Source organism: Protopterus annectens, chromosome 12.part0 (assembly GCF_019279795.1).
Source record: "Protopterus annectens isolate FY-2018-M chromosome 12.part0, PAN1.0, whole genome shotgun sequence".
Taxonomy (NCBI): Eukaryota; Metazoa; Chordata; order Ceratodontiformes; family Protopteridae; genus Protopterus; species Protopterus annectens.
The window spans coordinates 4,309,465-4,331,683 of NC_056746.1; the positions used below are offsets into that span (position 1 = coordinate 4,309,465).

Here is a 22,219-nt window from a genome sequence, read left to right on the forward strand (position 1 = left end):
AACTGTTTGCACAGTAACCAGTGCAACAGTCTTGCCACATTATTATGCCTTTCAGTATACAGTCGTCCTGCCATTAGTATGTTACAACGAGCAACAAGGTGTGCAACTGTTTCCAATTCTGTTTTACAAGACCTACTTTTGGCTGGTTCTTCCACATGTTCAATGGACTTTGTAAACCAGAGTGTATGTAGTCCACTGTCTTGAGCGACTAATATTAACCTTTCATCTTTTGGTTTGAATTCACTTTTCCTTAACCATTCCTGCATTCGATCCTGATCAACATGAGGTTGTTCAGAAGTTGTCTATACTTGCAACTATATTTATGCATTTTCCACATTTCTTGCCTGCCCATCTGATCCTTGAACTTTTATTTTATTTATTTTATTTGTAGTTTGTTAACCGGGAAAGTCCATTGGGCCATATTGAGTGCTTTTTCAATGGAGGCCCAGGGAGAAAAGCTCCAAGTACATTCAAAATTATTTTATCAGTTAATACAAGAAAGTATATACAAAATATGTGCAAATTAGTGCAAGAAATACAAATGTTGGTAGTTTATACAATTATAGGGGAAGAAGCTCTATATACAATACAGTATTTGTTAGCAGTTAATACAATTATTTTACCAGTTAATACAAGAATGTATATGCAAAATATGAGCAGTTCGTACAAGAACAAATAGTTGCAGTTTATACAATTATAGGAGAGGAAGCTCCATGTACACTATAATATTTGTTGGTAGTTGATACAGTTATGGGGGATAGCTGCAAGATAAATTCTCATTTATTAGCAGTTGATACAATGAAGAGCAACTGTGAGAAAGGAAATAGGGGAAATTTAGGAGGGATGTGAGCAGGAGCATTCCCAGGTGGAGGATAAATAAGAGTATAGAAGCAACTTAAAGGCAGAATGATTTTGGGTAGTCCGAATGAGGGGAGGAAGTGAGTTCCATTTTCATGCAAGAGAGAAGGCTAATAGAGATTGGCCAGGAGTGCGAAGAGATTTGTGCAGTTCAAGTAGGTTCTGATTGGTGGATCTAAGAGAACAGCCAGGATGGTGCATTGTGAAAGTGGAGGATAATGAAGGGCAATGGGAAGGAGTGAAAATGAGTTTATGGGTAGTGAAGAGTTGAATGAAAGATAGATGATTAGGGAGCTCTAACCAGTTCAGTGAATGTAGGGAAATGCAGTGGTGCGAGGAAGCTTTGGAATTTGTAGCAAACCTGGAAATTTTATTGTAGCAGGATGCCAGCTTAGACTTGATGGTACTATGAAGGTTAGTGAGAATAGGAGCTCCATAAATGAGGGAGGGGAGTAGGTAAGAGGTAGAGAGGGTTAGCCTAGTTGAGGTGGTTAGGTAGCGATTATGCCGGTAAAGCATACCTAGCTTTTGGTGAGTTTTTTTATGTTGGCTTGAATGTGTATATCAAATTTTAGCTGTTCATCAATAAAGACTCCGAGGAGCTTGGTTTGTGGGACTAGTTCAATGGGAATAATATTTTGGCTTTTTATAATGAAGGACTTTTTATCAATTGTGTAGTTCTTGGTGGGGGAGAAAACCATAAGCTTAGTTTTAGTTGAATTAAGGGCTAAATGGTTATTTAGCATTCAGGTCTCGGTGCAACTAAAAGCAGTTTGAGTTAGTTCCATAAGTTTGGAGGGAGAATCAGCTAAGCAGGTGATAGTAGAGTAATCTGTATATTAAACAAGTTTAGCATTAGGGATGCAATAAATGGAAGTCATTAATGAAGATATTAAATAGTAAAGGGCCTAAAATAGAGCCCTGGGGCACTCCTGTGAGGGTATCAAGAAAAGAGATGGAGTTCAATTTAACGGACTGTTGCCTATTTGAAAGGTAACTGGAAAACCAATTTAGCGTAGTGGGAGAGAGGTTAAGGTGTGAGAGCTTTGATAGTAATAGGTTATGGGAGATGGTATTGAAGGCTTTAGATAAGTGTAAGAACAGAGAGGATATAACATTGCCAGATTCTCGGGCATGGTTGATAATGTCGAAAGATAAGAGGGCTGAGGAGATACTATGCTGAGGTCTGAAGCCGTGTTGTGCAGGTGACAAAAGAGGTTATTGTTGAGGAGGAAGGAAAGAAGTTGTTGGTGATTACATTTTTCAAGTACTTTTGAGATGGGGGAGAGTATGGCTATGGGACGGAAGTTAGGGATGTCATTGTTGTTGCCTCCCTTATGTAAGGAGATGATGAATGCCTTTTTCCAAGGGAGGGGTACATAAGATTCCTGGATGGAGCAGTTGATGAGAATACAGATAGGGGTAGGCTATGCAGTCACCTGCCAACTTTAAAAAGTTTGGAAGGTTATCTGGGGCATTAGAGCAAGATTTTAGCTTACTGAGAAGTTGTTTAATGGCATTGACAGGGACAGGTTTGAGGGAGAAATAAGGGAGGATGGTAGGGCAGTTGGTGGAGGAAGAGAGGTTTGTGTGGAGAGGGACTGAGGTGGGAGGGAGGAGGGTGGAATTTGTGGTGGAGGAAGAGGGGTTGGTAGAGAGTGGGTTTGAAGAGGATGATGAGCTAGCAGGGAAAGAGTTGGTAAGTTTGGTTATCGAATAGGTAAAAAAGGAGTTAAAGTTGGTGGCTATGGTATGGTCAGGAGCATACAGGGATTATCTTTTCTGCCAGGTTTGAAGAGGGCTGTAATAGTACTCCAGAATTTTTTAGGGTTAGATTTATAGTTGTTCTGGAGTTTTGAGTAGTAGGATCTGTGATCAGAGCGAATACACTGTTTTACTGTGTTGCATAGTTGTTTGTATTGCCTATGCAGCTGCACTTTTCTAATCATAAAGATTTTCCCTCATTTTACAGCACAACATTGCTTTGGAAAGTTATGCCTTGCAAAGAAACCTGTTGAGTAGCAAATGTCCTAATATTCTAAAAGATTAAAATATTTTGCATCTTTTATCTAAAATGTCATGCAGCTTTGGAAATGAATCTAATCACTGTTCTATATATACGTATTCTTTCTTTTGGGTTTTTTTTTGACACATTCATTTGCTGCCTGATTTTTATCTACTTCTGGTTTGATTTTCATTCCCACTTGATGCTGATATGTTTCTGCTAGACTAAGCATGGAAGTCATCTTAGAATTTTTCTCCTCATGTCTCAAAACTTTGCCCCAAGACTATAAGTTAGGACAGGAAAAGCAAATTGGTTTATAGCTTGAACTTTGCTCTTAGATGTCAGTGCTGTTTTCAGGATTAATTTGTCTTCTAATGTGTTCCTTACTGTGTTTTATTCACATTTGTTCATTTTTATTGATCCTTCATCAGTTCCCAAATATTTATACACTCCCTCTTGCTCAAGTTCGTTTGTATTACATTCTTGTCTCAAACCAAGGTTTTCTTGGTGCTGCAGCTTTCCTGCTTTAAAGGTTGCTTTTGCACATTTATCAAGACCAAATGACATTCTTGTATCATCTGATAAAGTTTTGACTGCTTGCAGATGTCCTTCAAGGATGCATCTGCAGTCCTAACAAATGGGTTGTCCTGTCGTCAGGCAGCCCTTCGGTCGGCCGGATTCCAAAGTCTGGGTCTGGCCTCGGCTGGTGTCGCACTTCACCCGACGTCATCACTGCTGGTCTTCGGGTATAAAGGCATCAGCCGACGCCATTTTCCTCAGTCTTTCTTGCCGCGTGGTGCCCGAAGCAGAAGCTGTTCGCAAGTGCCGGTCGGTCAGATCCAGAGATTACTACTACCGAATACTACTTCGAAGACTTCTATAAAGCTAAGTACCCCGTTGGGGACTCTTTCTTGCCTCAGCCGATGTCAGAAAAAGTGAATAACTGTTTAACTTGTGGGAAACAAATACCTCATAAAGATTTCCACTCTTACTGGTTACCTTGTTTAGGCCCAGACCACGACGTAGCAGCTTGTTTAGCCTGTGCTTCCTTCAACCGACGAACGCTTAGGCGTCGGTCGGAGTTTGCTGAACAGTTTTTCGGCTCAGATTTTGCATACATTATGCCGTCGGATCCTCCGACTACTCAAATTGTTAAGAAACGCAAAGAAAAGGACCGACACTCGCGGTGAGCGGTTTCGGCCGAAACCACGGCTAAGCAAACCGCGAGTGTCTCGGTTTCGGCCGAAACCGAGCAAATGGGTCAATCTCCAGCCGAATCCATGACTACTACCGAGGCCCCTTCTACCCTAGTTGAATCGGCCTCTGAAGTTTTGCCTACTACTGTGGTTTCTCAAGATTTATCGGACACCATCCCTTTGGATGTCTCTACCCCAGCACGTGGTGCTGCTAGGCCTCCTGCAGCCATGTCTATTAAGGCCTTTGCTAGGGCTAAAGCAGCCAAAACTGCTAAGTCTGTGCCTGTTAAGCCCCCCTCTCACAGGCCCAGTTCCAGTTCCCAAATGCTTACTCTGGCAGAGGATCTCATCTCTTTAATAAGGGGATCCCAATCTCACCCAGACAGGGCCTCTCAACCCCCAGAAAAGAGACCTAGAGCAGAGCCCCCTGAGCCAGTGTCCTCAGATGACTCTTCTGATGATACAGACAATACAGACCATCCAGAGGCTCCTTTTTCTACTTATGAAGATTCCGATGCTGAAGAATCGATTCCTTCTGCCTCTCCACCAGAGGAATTTTCTTTTGGGGAAACCTTACATGCCATGAGAGAGCAATTCCAATGGCAGGGACAAGATTTCTCAGACTCTAAAAAAGGCTTAGGACCTTTTTACACTTACCGCAACACAGGCCTTTAGCTATACCTCCAGTTCTTCCTGTTGTGGATGATGCATTCAATGATGCTTGCACTGCTCCTGACACTTTACCTCCTGCCCCTGCTAAGCCCGATAGGTTTTACAGGGTCCCGGACACTCATCACCACTTATACAAGGCTCCTTTTGCAGATCCTGAGACTATTTCCCAGGGGCCTAAGGCAGTAGCTTCAACCTCAGCGAAAAACCCTCTCCCTTCTGAAAGGGAATCCAGGTCCTTAGAGATGGGGTAAAAAAGTATATACCTCTGCTACTCTCTCAGCTAGAGCTTTGAACTGTCAGTTTCATATGATCCAATACCAAGAGTTTATGCTTGATCAATTAACTAAGAAACTGTCCTCTGATACCTTAGATAAGAAATATGTTCTAGAAATGGTGAATAACATTCAGCAGGTTAGTAACCATTCTTTAAAATGTGGCTGTGATGCACTGGAGGCTTCATTTAGATCAGCCATGACTGGCACAGTTATAAGAAGGCATGCATGGTTGAAAGAACAGGTCTTGCCGGATCATGTTAAAGCAAAGCTATTAGATGCTCCTATGGATAAGGTCAGTCTATTTGGTTCTCCTGCCCAACAGGTAATGAAGAAAATGGAAGAGAAGGCAAAATCTGTACAAACAGTTAAAGATTTCTTACAGGTTCAGCCCCCAAGGTTTAGCAGGAACTGGCCTTCCAAAAATTGGTCCTTTCCAGACTCCTCTAAAACTCAGAGAGGCAGGAATAGGCGTTCAAGAGGCAGAAATCAAACCAGAGGAGGTGCCTACAGGGGACGCCAGTGGCAAGGCAATAACCAACGAGGCACAGATACAACCACTACCACTGCAACAGGACAATCACAGTGACTTGGCTCTGACACCGCCTACCAGGGAACAAATAGCAGCATCCTTAGGCGGAAAGTTAGCCTTATTTTCAAAAAACTGGCACTATATCACAAGAGACAAGTGGATTTTGCAGACTATAGACCAAGGCTACAGGTTTCATTTCCACACTTTACCAGTAAAAAGAGGAATGCCAAACCTACCACCAAATCAAAAGACAGAAGCTCAAAAACAAATAGCTCAATTAACAAAGATGAGAGCTGTGGAAAGGGTACCACCTACAGAACAGGGCAAGGGATTCTATTCCAGACTCTTCCTAGTACCAAGAAGAGAGAAAAGTTGAAGACCTATTCTCGACCTGTCCGCTTTAAACACTCATCATTGTTCCAAAATTCAAAATGCTGACCCTACAGCAACTTCTTCCCATGCTGGGCAAGGAGTATTGGCTGGTAACTCTAGATCTCAAGGAGGCATACCTGCACGTCCCCATACGACCAAATTGCAGAAGATACCTCAGATTTCTTGCAGGATCAGAGCATTATCAATTCTCAGCATTGCCCTTTGGCTTATCTACTGCATCCAGAGTGTTCACGAAATGCCTGGCATCAGTAATCGCTCACTGCAGACTTCAGGGAATCCAAATTTATCCATACCTGGACGACTGCCTGATACAAGCGGACAACCAAAACAAGCTGACACAAGACTTACAAAGAGTCATTTGCTTACTACAAGCCCTGGGATACACAGTCAACTTAAAAAAGTCAAGACTGATACCATCCCAAACAAGAACATTCTTGGGTGCAGAATTGGACACAGTAAAACAGATGGCATTTCTAACTGCAGAAAAACAAGAACAACTTCCTCTTTACTTCTTGGCATTAACAAAGCAGAACAAACTAACAGCAAGAAAAGTACTGCAGGCCTTGGGCTTCATGGCATCCTGCATAATCCTGGTTCCCCTTGCCAGATTGCATATGAGAAAGCTACAGTGGTATCTAAAGAATCTATGGTCTCAACACAGAGACAGCTTAGAAACCAAACTACCACTGATCCCATGCCTGAAACAAGAGTTCCTATGGTGGGCTCAGGCATGCCGGTCAAACCCAGGTTTGTCCTTCCACAGCAATCAACCAAGCCAGACCATCACAACGGACGCCTCAGACCTCGGTTGGGGGGCCCACATGCTGGACAAGTGCATTCAAGGCTTATGGACTCCAGATCAGCTGCACCTGCACATAAATCAAAAAGAAATGCTGGCAGTAAAACTAGCAATCCAGAATTTCAGACCATTCCTCAAAGAAGGCCAATTGATGATAAGGACAGACAACACCACAGTCATGTGGTACATCAACAAACAGGGAGGCACTCATTCATACCCCCTATGCCGAATGGCTCTGGACCTATGGAATATGGCTCTGAGTTACAACATTCAGTTACAGGCAATATTTGTACCGGGAAAAGAAAACATCCTAGCAGACATGTTAAGCAGAACTACCTCGGATGCTCCCAAATGGATGCTACACCCGGACATCTTCAAGGCCATCACAAAGAAATGGGGAATGCCACAGATAGACCTATTCGCATCCCCACGCAATCACCAGCTCAAGAAATTCTGCACAAGGACATACCACCCACTTGCTTGGAAGGTGGACTCCCTATCCTTCAGTTGGAAAGGCCTGACAGCATATGCATTTCCACCTCTTCCTTTGATGCACAAGGTACTACTGAAAATCAAAGAGGAACGTCCAAGGATAATTCTGATAGCTCCAAATTGGCCAAGACAACATTGGTATCCATTACTGAGGAGCATGTCTCGGGGGGGAAACGTGGACACTACCCCTGATTCCTTTGATGTTAACTCAGAGCAACTACAACATATTGCATCCAAACCTGAAAACTCTGCAACTGGCTGCCTGGAACATTACATAAGAGCAACTAACCCAGATTTATCCCAAAGGGTTAAAGACATTATCCTTGAGGCCCGCAGACCTTCAACAAGAAGGAACTATGCAGGAAAATGGAAAAGGTTTGTCATTTGGAGTACTGAAAGAGAGAAAGTTGTGTCAAAGGTAGATATTGCCAACATCCTGGAGTATTTGGCAGAGCTTCTCCATACAGGCCTGTCCTATTCCTCCATCAAGATACATGCATCAGCTATTTCTGCAGAATACAGCTTCGATCCCCCTGTCTTCTCACATCCTCTACTCAGGCAGTTTCTGAGAGGAATCAAGAATGTAAAACCTCCAAGGAAACCACCATTAACAGCATGGGACTTGAACTTTGTGCTAGAAAAATTGACACTCCCTCCATTCGAACCAGCAGCAACAGCAGATCTACAACACCTATCCTGGAAAACTGCTTTCCTGCTGGCAATTACTTCAGCAAGAAGGGTTTCGGAACTACAGGCTTTAATGGCAGTACAACCCTTCCTAATCTTCCATCAAGATAGTGTCCATGAGAACTAATCCTACATTTATGCCTAAGGTGGTATCCAGAGTGTCTCTAAACCAGGCAATCCACCTACCTACCTTCTTTCCCAATCCACAGAATAGGGGGGAAAGACTGCTGCATACCTTGGATGTACATAGACAGTTCGCTACTACTTGGACAGAACCAAGGGCAATAGAAAACTGACCAGCTTCTAGTAGCATATGCAACAGGAAGGGAAGGAAAAGCAATTTCAAAACAGACAATCTCCAAGTGGATAGGAAATTGCATAAGATTCTGTTACTCCTACCATGGAAAGCAAATTCCACAGAACATGAGGCCTCATTCTACAAGGGCTACAGCCACTACCACAGCTTTCTTACGAGGAGTGGCTACCAAGGACATTATAGAGGCTGCTACTTGGACCTCCGTGCATACATTTGCCAAGCATTATAACTTACCTCTATACTCTAGATCCCGAGCAGGGTTTGCCACTGCTGTTTTGCAAGGGATCCTAACTACACCATAATTTCTTCTTCCTCCTCCCCTAGTTTGGCTATGGTATTCTACCCATTTGTTAGGACTGCAGATGCATCCTTGAAGGACATAGTACAGTTTTGTACCTACCATAAATGTAGATGTCCGAACAGGATAGCATCTGCAGTCAGGATTACCCACCCTCCTTCCCCTCTGTGGTATTCCTAGGGTATTTGCCCACCTAATAGCTAGCTGGGGGGGGATTTCTTATGGTGTATTTGTTTGTATATATGTACATACATGACTATTTTTTGTGTTTGCCTTCTACTTTTTGGAAACATTGGCATTTATCCAAAAATTTAGCTTTCCAAGAGGGCAACTGGCATCTGGGGCAAGAAACACTGAGGAAAATGGCGTCGGCTGATGCCTTTATACCCGAAGACCAGCAGTGATGACGTTGGGTGAAGTGCGACACCAGCCGAGGCCAGACCCAGACTTTGGAATCCGGCCGACCGAAGGGCTGCCTGACGACAGGACAACCCATTTGTTAGGACTGCAGATGCTATCCTGTTCGGACATCTACATTTATGGTAGGTACAAAACTGTACTTTGTGCTTTCAGTTGATGAGCTACACAGTTTTAAATCATCTACAAAAAGAAGATTAGCTTCGTTGGTTTCTGGGAGGCAAATTATAGCCATGAACTAATCTGTTAAGCAGACAGCTTAATGGGTTAAGGGCAAGGCAAAAGAGCAGTGGTGACAATCACCCTGGAGTATCCCCTTTGGATTTTTATTCCAGGAATAATAATTTAGCCTTTATCGTGGCTTAATTGCAGAGTGGTTTGCCACTGTTTTATGGTCGCTGTGATGTAGTTTATCAGTGCAGGGTGTATCTTATACATTTGTAAGTGCACGTTTTTCCATGAATGTTGGATACTGTCAAATGTATTTTTGTAGTCTATCCATGCCATACTTCCTCTCTTTACAATTCTCTATTATGACTTTAACAATAAATGATCCTTTGTTCTGTATGACTTTCTTTTATTACCATTTTATCATCCTTTTGCCATACAGCATCAATTCCAGTGTGTAGTTTGTCATTGGAAGGCAAGTTATTGGTCTGTAGTTTTTAGGGTAGCTTGCAGGTTCACTCTTAAGCAGGAGCATTGTTTTTCCTGTTAGCCAGGCTGGTTTCTGATTGGAGTGCACATGTAAATATTTATTACTCGTGGCTAAATCTTCATGCAAATATGTTAATACTTTTAGCCAAATGTTAGGTACTACATCTTGGCCTGGGATCTTCTAATTAGAGGCTTTTCTTAACTTTGTTTCATTCTCTCTCTAGCTGTTACTTTATCCCATTTCCTGTGCATTTGAACTTCTATTCTTTATTTACTTCTATCCATTTAGCATCTTTATGTTCCACAGGATCTTCGTAGGTATTTCTCAAAAATGTATCTTTCTTCTTTTAGTCTTTCAATTCCTTTTACCTTGTTTCCCAGTTTTCTCTAAAACTTTTTAGGTCATCAGTAAATTGATTATTTTGTACTTTTACTTGATATTTATCTGTGTATCTTCTTAATTTTCTGCCTGTGCTGCTGTTTTTAGTTATTTGCGATAGTGCATGATAAATCCTGATGCTTTATAATACTGCGCATTGTTTTTATCACCTGTCTGAGTATTTTTGGTGATGTGTTCCTTCTGTACTCTTCTAACAGTGACACTTATTGTCTTAATTGCTTTACAGTTTTCTCTATTTGATTCTTCTATGATGGCATTCGATTTCTCCCCATTCTTTCCCTTACCACCTTGTCTTCTTATGGTAGGATTTCATCTGCTGTTAATTTGGCTGCACAGTAATGTATTTTATTTACTTCTGTTATAGCGCATGAATCTCTATGGACAGTCCTAATTACAGTTTTCATTTGTTTTATCAAACTTCTTACTTTATGGGTTTTATTGACTACCTGCAGTCTATTTCTTTCATTGATCTTAGTATGTCTATCCATCTCTATTAAATCAAGCAACTCTTCTCTTCAATGATTTTCTTGTAAACTTAAGGGTGCATTCTTTGCCATTTCCTGCAGACATTCTGTAGAAAGCTTCTATGCAGGCTGACTGACTGCTTGGGAGGTAGCTCTTCAGCAGCCTTTAGCCCTCCAAGCATTCTACATCCCACAGAGTTAAAACATACTGTCAGAGAAGCTGAGAACCAGCACAGACACGACGGGAGATTGAATGAGGGGGTCTACAAGGAATTGATCCAGTTGTGAGTAACACCTTGGGTAGTTCTGTTTGCCTCATTTCAAAAAGGACAACTTAAATTCTTCTCCAGGACTCTGCAAACATGCCTAAAAACAGATGTTTTTTTGTTTCCATGGACAGCATGCATTTCCGCCCCTGTCCACTAATCTAGGTTATTCTGAATAATCAGAAAGACTATTCATAAATAATTGTAGAGATTTTTTTTGGTCCGGATAACACTGATTGTCCTTTCTCATGGAACTGGCAAAGGGCAGTTACTAAGCTTTCCCACAAACTGGTCCTGCTCACACAAGATAGGAAGTTTGATACAGCCCCAGTCTCAAGTATCCTCAGCTAACTGCATGAATTAATCATTTTTAATAACTTTTAGGCACCTCTTTTCAGAGGGTGTGCAGCAGGTGCTGAAAAATGCAAGAAAACCTACTAGAAAATTTTATATTGGCAAGTGGAAGAGATTTTGTAGTTGCCTAAGCAATAACCAGGGTTATGTATCACTTTGTGTGTTACTAGATTCAGGCCTTTCACACTCCTCTATCAAGGTTACAGCTTGCTACCGTTTCAGCGACATGCATCTCCCACTTTCTTCAATATTTTTAGTAAAAGGATTTTTGAAAGGACGATTAAAAGACCACCACACAAATAGGTTGCCCCTTCCTGGGATCTTAACTTTGTGCTGGAAAAGTTAACTGCATCTCCATTTAAACTTGTACATCAAGCAGTTTCAAGGTTCATTATGTGGAAACCTGTTCTTCTTGCTTGAGCATCTGCAGAGTGTCTAAGTTGCAAGTTCTTGTGGTGGGTAAACACTATGTCTTCCATAGTGGTAAGTTATCATTAAGAATAAATCCCTTATTTGTGCACAAGGTTGTTTCAGTCTTCCAGTATTCAGTCTAGATCCTCAGAACCAGGGAGAATGCTTTCTACAAAGTATGGATGAGCACAGGCAGATCGGCTACTATTTCGACAAAACTAAGTCCTTTATAAAAGCTGATCAGCCATTTATTTCCTTATGATGACCAAGAATGGACAACCCATGTCAGAGCAGACTATTTCCAGTTGGTTGACTTCTGCTTTTGCCTTTTCCCAGTTCCAGGCAGTATAAAGGCTCATTCTACAAGAGCATTGTCGTTAGTGGCATATTAGAAGGGGTTTGACTTGAAATATTCTACAGGCAGTGACATTGTCCTCTGTACATTTACAAGTCATCATACACAGTTTCCTAGATTCAAGATTGACTTTGCTAAGACCATTCTCAAGGGGCTGTTGGATCCATGTCTGTCCTCCTCTTAAGTTAGATAGGCTTTGGGTAATTAACCCATGTAGACTAAAGGCTACTGCATCATAGAGGATAATGAACATAGTACATTTGTGTAAGTTGCACTTACCCATAACAGCAGATATTCGAATTCTTCACTGCTGCAGTAGCCGCACCCACCCTCCAACCCCCTTCTTTGTATGTAATTATAACTAGAAAATAGTCAAGTAGCGTTATTACTGCTTGTCTAGCTCAAGATGAGTATGTTGCTGTTTTAGGCAAGAAAGTCCTGAAGATTATCCACTTTCACTGCTTATTTTTCCCTTCCTTAGACCTGACAAGTGAGCAGTCAAAGTGGAAGGTAGGAGGGACAGAGAGCTTTTGGAAGCAGGCTGGTGGTTGTGTCTTAGGCAAAACGCAACCCATATAGCCTAAAGTGTATGACAACAGTAGTTTGGTTTCAAAGTTAGCTTTTTGAAGTATGATGTTTAAGCGATATGAAGTTCTTAAGACCCTTGTATATGTCTCCATTTGGGTATTAATGTTCAGAAGCATCTTGAAGCATGATTAAACCATAATTTGGGTTTGTGTTCCACTCCAAGAAGGATGTTGGATATTGATTCTCTTAGGGTAAAACCGATAAGTGAACCCCACTTTGATTTAAGCTGCAAGGAAGCCTTCCACTCAGCATTCCTACAAATCTAGTTGTGAAGGTTTTCAGTTTGGGCTGAGTAGTACATTCTCTTTCCTGGTTGGTCAACTTGTGGGTGATCTTGACCCTTCTGGGACAATGTATGGCTTAGATGTTGGTTATTTCCAAGTTAAATGTATGCATCATTTAAGCTTGTGACTCATGACCTTATGGAAGGTAGGACAGGGGCTCACCAATAAATGATCAGGCTATTTTTTAAACAAGTGCTAGACATCTCATTCGTCATTTGACGAATGCATGTCTTCCATGGGATTTTAACTTAATTACTGATAGGCTTGCTTGCCTGACATTTCGGCCTGCTAGCTTGAGGAAACTAAAGTTCATGTCTTGAATTCTTTTTCAGGTGGACATCACTTCTGCATATTGGGTATGGAACTTAAAGACTTTGCCCAAAGGAAATGTATATTATCTTTTATAAGGATATGGTGTCCCATAAGGTAAACGTGTGTGCTTTCAAAGGTAGTTTTGGAGTTGAAACTTGACCTATCCATTCAGCTACCTTTTATGTGGGAGTAGGAATGTAGGTAAAGAGGCCTTTTACACCCCTGGATGTCCAGCATTTAAAAAAAAAAAAGACAGCTTAACATCCCATTTGTTAGGAAGTGAGGGGCTTATTGTTGCCCAGCAGTCATCTTCAAATTTAATTGCCATCTACATTGTTTTTTGCCATTTGGCTCATGGCTGCCCACTGTCAGATGCTGAGTTCAGAACTCATTCCCCTAGAGCAGTGAGTGCCTCCAGTGCTTGTTTTTGAAATGTGTCTTGAAGATGTCAGTGCCGTGGCCAGTTTGGTCAGCATTTCAGACTTTCATTAGTCATTTTTCTCAACTGTGAGTCATGTAGGTAGGCCACATTCTGGAGGTTAGTTCTCCAGAACTTGACTGAAGTGTATGGTTATGCAGTCCTTTGGCTTTATTCCAGTGTTGTGATTATTTGGTATTTAACTTGGCCAGGGGCCTTTCAAAGGTGGACCTTGACTCTAAATCTTGGAAATGTGATCTTATCAGCTGATATGAGGAGGTTTTACCTTTCTTGATGCATCAGGAATACATTTCCTCCGCACCCCTGTTAATAGGCATCTTCTCTGCTAATCTTAGCTGTTGGGGTTCCCAGAAAGTTGGTAGGTGTGCATTTTAACTTGTTTAAAAATGTGTCCAATTTGCCTTTTTAAGTATAAAAAAGGTCTTGGTAGTATATGAGAGGAGTTTTAGACTTGAGGGACGCAGGCGACTTGAATGTGGCAATTTACATAAACAGAAATACCAGATTATTTACAGAGATTATGTATTCAAGCAAGGGTCCATTGAGTATTTTGTTTTTAGATCGACCAATACATTATTATATTGTCAGTTTAGTAGTGTAGGTTTCAGATGGTTATTGTTGAATTTCAGGAAGGAACACTGCTGTATTAGGGTAGACTGGCAAGCTGTTAGGCATATTTTGTATCCTTTCTTGCATGAAATGTCAGTGTGCACTATTGTGATCGCATTCATTCCTGTGTTTGGGGGTCTTCCTAGAAATTTTGCCAATTGTGCTGATCCTTTCCAACGATCAGAGAACCATCAAAGAAAGTTATGTCATAACTGATGAGGTTAAAAAGGAGTGTTTTATTACATGATGTTAAGTTGTCTATCTCGCCTTCATTCTTGCTGGATGGGTTGGGAGCCGACCTCGGCTCCGACTCGGCCACTCTAAAAGCTCGAGAGTTGGTTCCACCGGCTCGAGGCTCCCCTTATATCCCACAATGCTAGGCGAGAGTTACCTCAGATCTCGTTTGCCGCTACAGCTTCGAGGTTGGTTGCTTCTACCGGTTCCTGGTGAGTGTTAGCTTTTTCTTCTAAAAGTTACTCTTTTTACCCCTTTTTAAGTTAAATTCTTCTTAGATTAGTGTAGATTATAGAACTTTATCCCCGACCCTATATTTTCCCGTTTCTTTTCTAAAAAGAACCTTTGGTTCTTCCCTTGGGCCTTAGGCCTTCTCTTCCCTAGGGAGTGTTTGTGTAGTTTACTATAATTTTGTACTTAAATTCTAGTATTATTACAAAATTTATTATATTTTCTGACAGGGTATAACTGGGTGTTTGAGTGTGTGTTTGTGTACACCTGTCAGTTAGGCTATGTCTAAAGAAGCAAAGGTCTCGATTCAAGAAGTGTGATGCGTGCTGTCAGAAAATGTCTCTGACAGACGCTCACACTTCTTGTGTCTATTGTCTGTTTGCACCTGCAGGACTCCTGTGTTGTTTGCCATGGCTTCAGCCCCAGGGTCCTGCAGGAAAGAAAAACAAGCTAATTCTGAGAGGCTTGTTGAAGCCAGAGGATTCCCTGTCTGTCTCAACAGGGAAGCCCTCTAAGGCATCGAGGTCTTCGGCTCCGGCTTCTGAGCCGAGACCTCAGGTTGTTCAACCTTTGCCTTTATCGGCTCCGGCTGGAGCCGATAAGACTCAGTCCACAGTTTCTGTGGCTTCCTCGGCTCCAGCCGGAGCCGAGGTTATCGAGGTACCCGTGTCGGCTCCGACAAGATCTTGAGCCGACAACCAGAAAGAGGTCTAGGTCACCTTCTCTTGGCTCCGTTCATTCGGCTCCAGGATCTCCCCTGCTGTCTGAACGGAGCCAAAGGTCTCATTCCTCTAGGTCATCGAGGCTCTCCGATCATGACCTTCAGAGGGTGGTGAGTCGACTGCTTAAGTCCGAGGCACTAGCCCAGATGCTTCAGAGCCCGACTCATCAGTCGGTGCCGCCCCGGTCCATCGACTCTTTCCTCCTTCGACTCTTTTGAGTTCGGAGCCGGGTCGTGTCGGAACCGAGACTGTGGTCACCGGAGCCGAGACAATTGTCTTCGGCGCCGTCGGCTCCGCTTTCTTCCTTGGAGGAATCTCGGCGCCGGACTTCCCTCGTCGGCTCGAGGGGTGAGTGGCATCGGACCCTTGTCCGACCCCCTCTCCTCTCGGTGCCGCTAGTGAGTTCAGCTCCGACATCGCCTCGGAGCCATCACTGTCGGTGCCGAGGGGTCCTTAGCCCCTCGGAGCGGGGACCTCTGGCTCTGCCTGACAGGGGTGCATTCGAGGTCATGCAGAGTGTGTTAGAGCCTGGCTCTACTCCACAGTCGGCTCCGTCAGCCCCTCCTCTATGCTGCCTCAGGATAAGTCGACTCACTCCCTCATCCCGGACCGCAGAGAGCCAGCTCCTCAGGAGCCCCTTTGGGATTTCATCCTCTTCGAGGCCTCTCCTGATTTGGCAGAAGAGCCTCCTCGGAAGAGGAAGTGCAAGAGGAAGCACATTGACTCACCTGAGTCTATCACGTCGGACACAGATCTGGATGATTCTGAGGGTTCCCCGTTCCCCTTCTGAAGATGTCTCATTTGCAGACATTCTGGAGATCCTGAAACAGAGGGAAATTGGCCAGCCCTCAACCCTTCGGAGGACTAATCTGTGTATCTTGAGGCGTTTGGCTCTCGTCCTTCCACCTCCTGGGTGTCCCCCTTGACCCCCTCATGCAGGTGGTTGCTAAGAAGGCATGGACGGCTCCTGATTCAGTGGACCCCACTCCCAGGAGACCCTCCAAATTCATCACAGCTCCATCAGACAAGCAGTTTTTATCAAAAGGAGTTTCTGTGGATGCTATGGTGGTAGCTGCTGCCACAAAGAAGGAACTGGCTGATCCTTCAGTGCCTGTCCATCCACCTAACAAGGAATCTAGGTCCATGGATAGGTACGGGAAGCGGATGTTCTCCTCAGCGACATTTGCCATGCGTTCGCTGAATTACCTGTGCCATTTCACTCGTCTTCAAAGGGACTTGATCAAGGAAGCGAGTGAAATGTTAAGGACCCTACAGCTGCGGGTTTCCAAGAGAAAATGAACACGCAGCTGGCTACCCTTAATTCCATATCCAACTCCTCCATGCGCCTCCTCTCTTATGCGGCCGATGGAGCGAGCAGAGCCGCAGGGACAGGGTAGCCTTACGTAGGCACGCCTGGATGCGGCTATGCAACTTTGCGGAACCTTTCAAGACGTCTTTCACGAACTCCCCTTTTGATGGATCATCTCTCTTTGGTCCTCAAGTGAAAGAAACCCTGACTAGGTGCGAGACTGATGGCAAGACCCTTTCTGCCGCCGGAGTCCGTTTTCGACTCCTTCTAGGCCTTACCCCAAAGGCCAGAAGGGGGAAGATGTGGTTCCGTAAACAATCTCAAGGGACTTCGCCTGACGACAGAGTCGCTTCCTACCAAAGGCAGAGGTGGGAATAACAATGGTAGACGCCGCCCTAGGGGCAGGGGGTCCGCAGAACCAGGGCAATCGGGAAGCCTTTCCTGACAAGCCTTTCAGCATCCCTGAGGTGTTGCCCGACTGCCCATCTTCGGAGGCAGTCGGGGAAGATTGTCACTGTACCCAGAAGCCTGGCTATCCCTGACTCAAGACAAATGGGTACAGTCCATCATTTCCGAAGGCTATTCTATCCCCTTTCTTCGCTTACCAAATCAGTGAAAAAAATCCCTTCCAGATGTTCCACCCGCTCAAAGGGATATAGCAGCTTTGGAAATTTCAAAACTGCTTGCAAAAGAGCAATTCAGTTAGTGCCAGCAGACCAACAAGGATCCGAATCTACTCAAGGTTTTTTAGTTCCAAAGAAAACAGGGGACTGGAGACCGATTTTGGATCTCAGTGTCTTGAACAAATCAGTCAAGAAAACAAGATTTCGATGGTCACGCTGCAATCCATTCTTCCCCTTTTGGGCAAAGGAAACTGGATGTGCTCTATAGACCTTCGATGCGTGCTATCACATAAAATGAACAGACGCTCCAGAAGATTCCTCCGCTTCAGGCTGGGAACCAGTCATTTTCAGTTCAGGGCCCTGCCCTTTGGTCTCACCACTGCCCCGGTGTTTACCAAATGCATGGCAGTGGTAGCTTCTCACCTGAGACGACAAGGATTCCAGGTGTTTCCATATTTGGACGACTGGCTTCTCACAGCTCCCACCAAGCATCTCCTTTTGATGGCCAGAGATTATACTTTTCGCTTGTCAAAACTGGGTATTTCAATAAATTGCGAAAAGTCTGTTTTGTCGCCTTGTCGCACTATTACCTACATAGGCGCAAATTTAGATACTATAAACATGTCTGCAACGCTAACGAACCAAAGGATATCAGACATTCACAAATTGGTGTCACTTCTTCTCAACAACAACAGAGCCAAAGCCAGGTTAGTTCTAAAGGTGTTGGGAATCATGGCAGCGCCATACCTCTCCTCCCATTGGCCAGATACCACATGCGGATCCTTCAGTGGATGCTTTTTCTCAATGGTCATACCAGGAACTTCCAATGTCTCACACCATTATGATCACGCAAGCGTGCAAAAGCATCTCATGTGGTGGATGTCTTCCCCCCAGCTCCTGTCGGGAAGACCATTTGTTCCACCTCCTCCGGTTGCTACTCTGACAACGGATGCCTCCCTGATCGGGTGGGGGCATTATCAGGGCAGAACAGTCCAGGGCACATGGCAACCAAACGAATGCCACTTGCACATAAATGTTCTGGAGATGAGAGCAGTGCTTTTAGCATTGCAAGCCCTTCAAGACTCTCTTCCCTTAGGAACGATTGCAATCCAGACAGACAACATGTCTGTAGTGTGGTACATCAACAAACAAGGCGGAACCAGATCATACCCCCTGTGTCGAGAAGCACTCAGACTGTGGCAATGGGCGATTTCTTCTCAGCGTTTCTGATAGCAACGCACATCCCCGGAAGTCCAATCACATTGCGGACAAGTTGAGCAGAGCTATACTCATGCCTCACGAGTGGTCTCTGAAAGACTCTGTAGTGAGAGATATTTCTCAAGTGGGGTCAGCCTTGCTGCGATCTTTTGCTACTCCCCAAAACAGCAAGTGCAGAGAATACTTCACTCTATTCCCTTTACCAGGCCAACCCAGCAGGGACGCTCTAGTCCAAGTTTGGCCCCGGGACTTCTGTATGCATTTCCTCCTTTCCTCTGATCTCTCAAGTAATACAGAAAGCTATCGCTCAGAAGGCCTCATTGATCCTCATTGCTCCTTACTGGCCTCGACAAGTGTGGTTCCCCTTTCTACATCGTTATCTCTTGAGCGACCGTGGAGTCTGGACCTAGTTCCAGATCTTTTGATCCACCAATCGGGTCAGTTTCATCGCTCCCTCCCTCTCTGAACCTCACTGCTTGGTTCCTCCAGTGCCAACCGTAGCCAGGCTTCCTCATTTATCTCACTCGGTTAGAGATATATTGATAGCTTCCCATAAATCTTCCACTCGAAGATTTATTTGAGTAAGTGGAAACGCTTCTCATATTGGGCACAAGGAAAGGACATAGATCCTTTCACCGCTTCCATCCAACTAGTCCTTGATTTTCTTGCTGAACTCTTCCATGCAGGTTCATCTCCATCTACTCTTAAGGTTCAGTTGGCAGCTATTTCTAATTTTCATGTGGGCATTTCTGAATCTGCCCTAATGTCCCACAAACTTTGCAAAGCCTTTTTGAAAGGAGTTTTTCTTCTCAGACCTCCTATAAGAAATCCTCCTTCTCCTTGGGACCTAAATTTAGTTCTTGCTTCCTTGATTCTTTCCCCTTTCGAACCTGCAGCTTCATGTTCCTTGAAATTATTATCATGGAAAACTCTCTTTCTGGTGGCTATCACATCAGCTAGAAGAATTTCAGAACTTCAAGCACTCAGTTGTCGCTCTCCTTATGTTTTGTTCCAGAAGGACAGAGTTTCCTTACGAACTAACCCGTCCTTTTGCCTAAGGTGGTTTCAACATCAAATCTAAACCAAAGCATTGACCTCCCTGTCTTTTTGGGAGAGTATTCAAATAGGTCTGAACGAAAATTACACTGCCTGGATGTTCATCGTCAATTAAGGTACTACTTGGACAGGACGAAACAATTCAGAAAATCTGATCAGCTGTTTGTCTCCTATGCGAAAGCAGAAAGGGACTTCCAGTTTCAAAGGTATCATTATCCAGATGGCTAACATCTCTGATTACCCTTGTTTATGAGATTAGACACCAAAACTGCCTAATAAACCTAAAGCCCATTCCACCAGAGCTTTGGCTACTTCTCTAGCCTTCCAAGACAGACTGCCTATTGACACCATTTGTGCAGCTGCTACTTGGGCTACTCCTCACACTTTTATTTCCCATTATAAGTTGGATTTAGCTTCTAGGCATAGAGCTAATTTTGGTTCCACTGTTCTCAGGAGTCTGTTCCGTTAGGCCAGCCGGGACAAGGTGCTAGGGACGCGGTCCCATCCAGCAAGAATGAAGGCGAGATAGACAACTTAACATATAGAAGTTATGTTCTTACCATAACGTTCCATGTTAGTTGTCTTCTTCTCACCTTCTTCTTGCGTCCCACCCTCCTTCCCCCTGGCCTGGACAGACCTAGAGGAGTTGTGATCGTGACCTCTCTTTCTACCACCTCTTTCTTAGTCATATGCTATTATGCATATTTCTTGTTTCAGGATGTAGGTCACCCTTCTTTCTTCCTGTTGTTAGAGGTGGATTCTGTTTTACAGTTATACTGTTTCTGTTATAAGCTGGGGTTAGCTTACAAACGAGATCTGAGGTAACTCTCGCCTAGCATTGTGGGATATAAGGGGAGCCTCGAGCCGGTGGAACCAACTCTCGAGCTTTTAGAGTGGCCGAGCCGAGGTCGGCTCCGAACCCATACAGCAAGAAGAAGGCGAGAAGAAGACAACTAACATGGAACGTTATGGTAAGAACATAACTTCTATTTATTGTACCTTCTAGGTGAAAGGGCCATTTGGTCTTATCCACTCACCTACAGAATAAAATAGGGTTGTCCGCAAGGGTGGTGTTAAGTTTACTTTGAATCTGATATCCATTTTGCCATTTTATTTTCCTGATAAATCCACCGTGGGAGAAACTATTGAGTTCAAATGTCAAAAAAAATTGGTCTCTTGTAAAGGTGAGCTTTGTGAAAGTAAGCAGGTTTTTGTCTCTGTTGGGTGAAGTAAAACTACTTCCAAGCAGTCTCTGTGGTTTCCTCATTGCATCGCCTTTTTCTGTTAAAATCTTCCTGATTTTGTTCATCTGCCTTTCCAGTGATTTTTTTCATGCAGTTTTTTTTTTTTTTTTGCTTCAGCTGCCTGTTCCATGCCAGCATTTGAAACTTGCTATTCAAGTCCAGAGCCAAAACTGATTTTGAGAAAGCTGTCCTATAGGCATTTTCATTTCCCTTCCATGCACAACTGCTAGTAACATTTCTAAACAAATGTTTTAGTACCTGCTGGCAAAACTTTTCAGAGAAGATCGCTTGTTTCCTGGAGCTGTAGAGTGAACCCAGATATTCATCATCGTATTCAATTGTTTCTTGTATTCCATCTTCACTAAATAAGGCTATTAGTGGTGCTTTTGTTTGATCAGTCTTGGAGTACATGGTGAAACCCAACTCTGTGCATTGGCACTAAAAGGAAATGGCAAGAGCTTCTAAGGGGTGTTTTTAATGGTTGACAGCAGTACAGAGGTGGATAAGGAGTGCCCAATTTGATTTGCTTATCAATTCTGTGCAGAAGTGTATGGCTGACAGTGTACTGAATGGATATTTTAAGGACCTGCTGGCTGGAATGCTGTCCAGGATCTTGAGTTATAGTAGATATCTACACATTAACTTTGTTTGCCCACCATGTACAAAACCATTGCTAGATGCAAGATGGATTTTAGTGTTTCTGATTAGATTTGTAAACATGTTTTCCTTTGCTTGCAGCCCTTGTCCTGAAGTTTGAAAATGATAGGCATGTTTTTTTTTTCAATTTTGAGATTTGTGCCCGAAGTTTTCATTTTGTTCATTTATAGTTCAAAAATATGAGCACCATGCAGTTAAAGTAAATTGTAATAAATGGTTGTACATATTATGCAGAAAAATACAAAATCTTCAGAATAAACTTTTATAATGAAAATGAAAGAATGTAATCAGTTGCAAGTTATTTTTTAAATGCTGTGGTTATGTTCTTTGAGTATTAAGGTTTTAAACTTTTTTTATTTAATCGTCTCACCTTTTGTTCCTATTTTCAGAGAGGAGAAGATAGCAATCATGCGTGAAAAACACACTGCTTTGATGAAGCCTGTAGTATTTGCTCTGGAACATGTCTGCAGCATAACTACAGCTCCAGCAGAAACACCTCATGAAAAATGGTTCCAAGACAGCTATGGTGAGGCAATAGAAAATGCCTTGGAGAAACTGAGAAATCCATCTAACCCTGCCAATCCTGGTAATAGCTGGGTACCATTTAAGCAGGCAAGTAAATATAAAAATGCACAGGCTAATTTCTTACCAATTGGAACTTGTTTCTGATCTTCGTTTTTAAGATGTGTTAAAACATAGTATTCCGCTATTGGTGAAGTTAATTACCTTGACTGTGGTTGTCATTTTTTGTGTTATTTTACCAGTCCTCTCACTGAAGTTTTAAATGCGTAGCACTAATTGATTGAAATTCTTATTCTCTTAAGCAATGTTGTCCAACAACTTCAGTTG

General features: G+C 43.2%; 1 protein-coding gene across 1 annotated transcript in view; it reads left to right on the forward strand.

The window, feature by feature from the left end:
* The window catches only part of LOC122817306 (serine/threonine-protein kinase SMG1-like), a gene marked incomplete in the record, with an annotated part of 2,898,779 nt that overhangs the window by 1,984,871 nt on the left and 891,689 nt on the right, over positions 1 to 22,219 (forward strand). Inside the window, 1 exon segment of the mRNA XM_044090530.1 lies at positions 21,760 to 21,982. Coding sequence (XP_043946465.1) covers positions 21,760 to 21,982 — 223 coding nt within the window.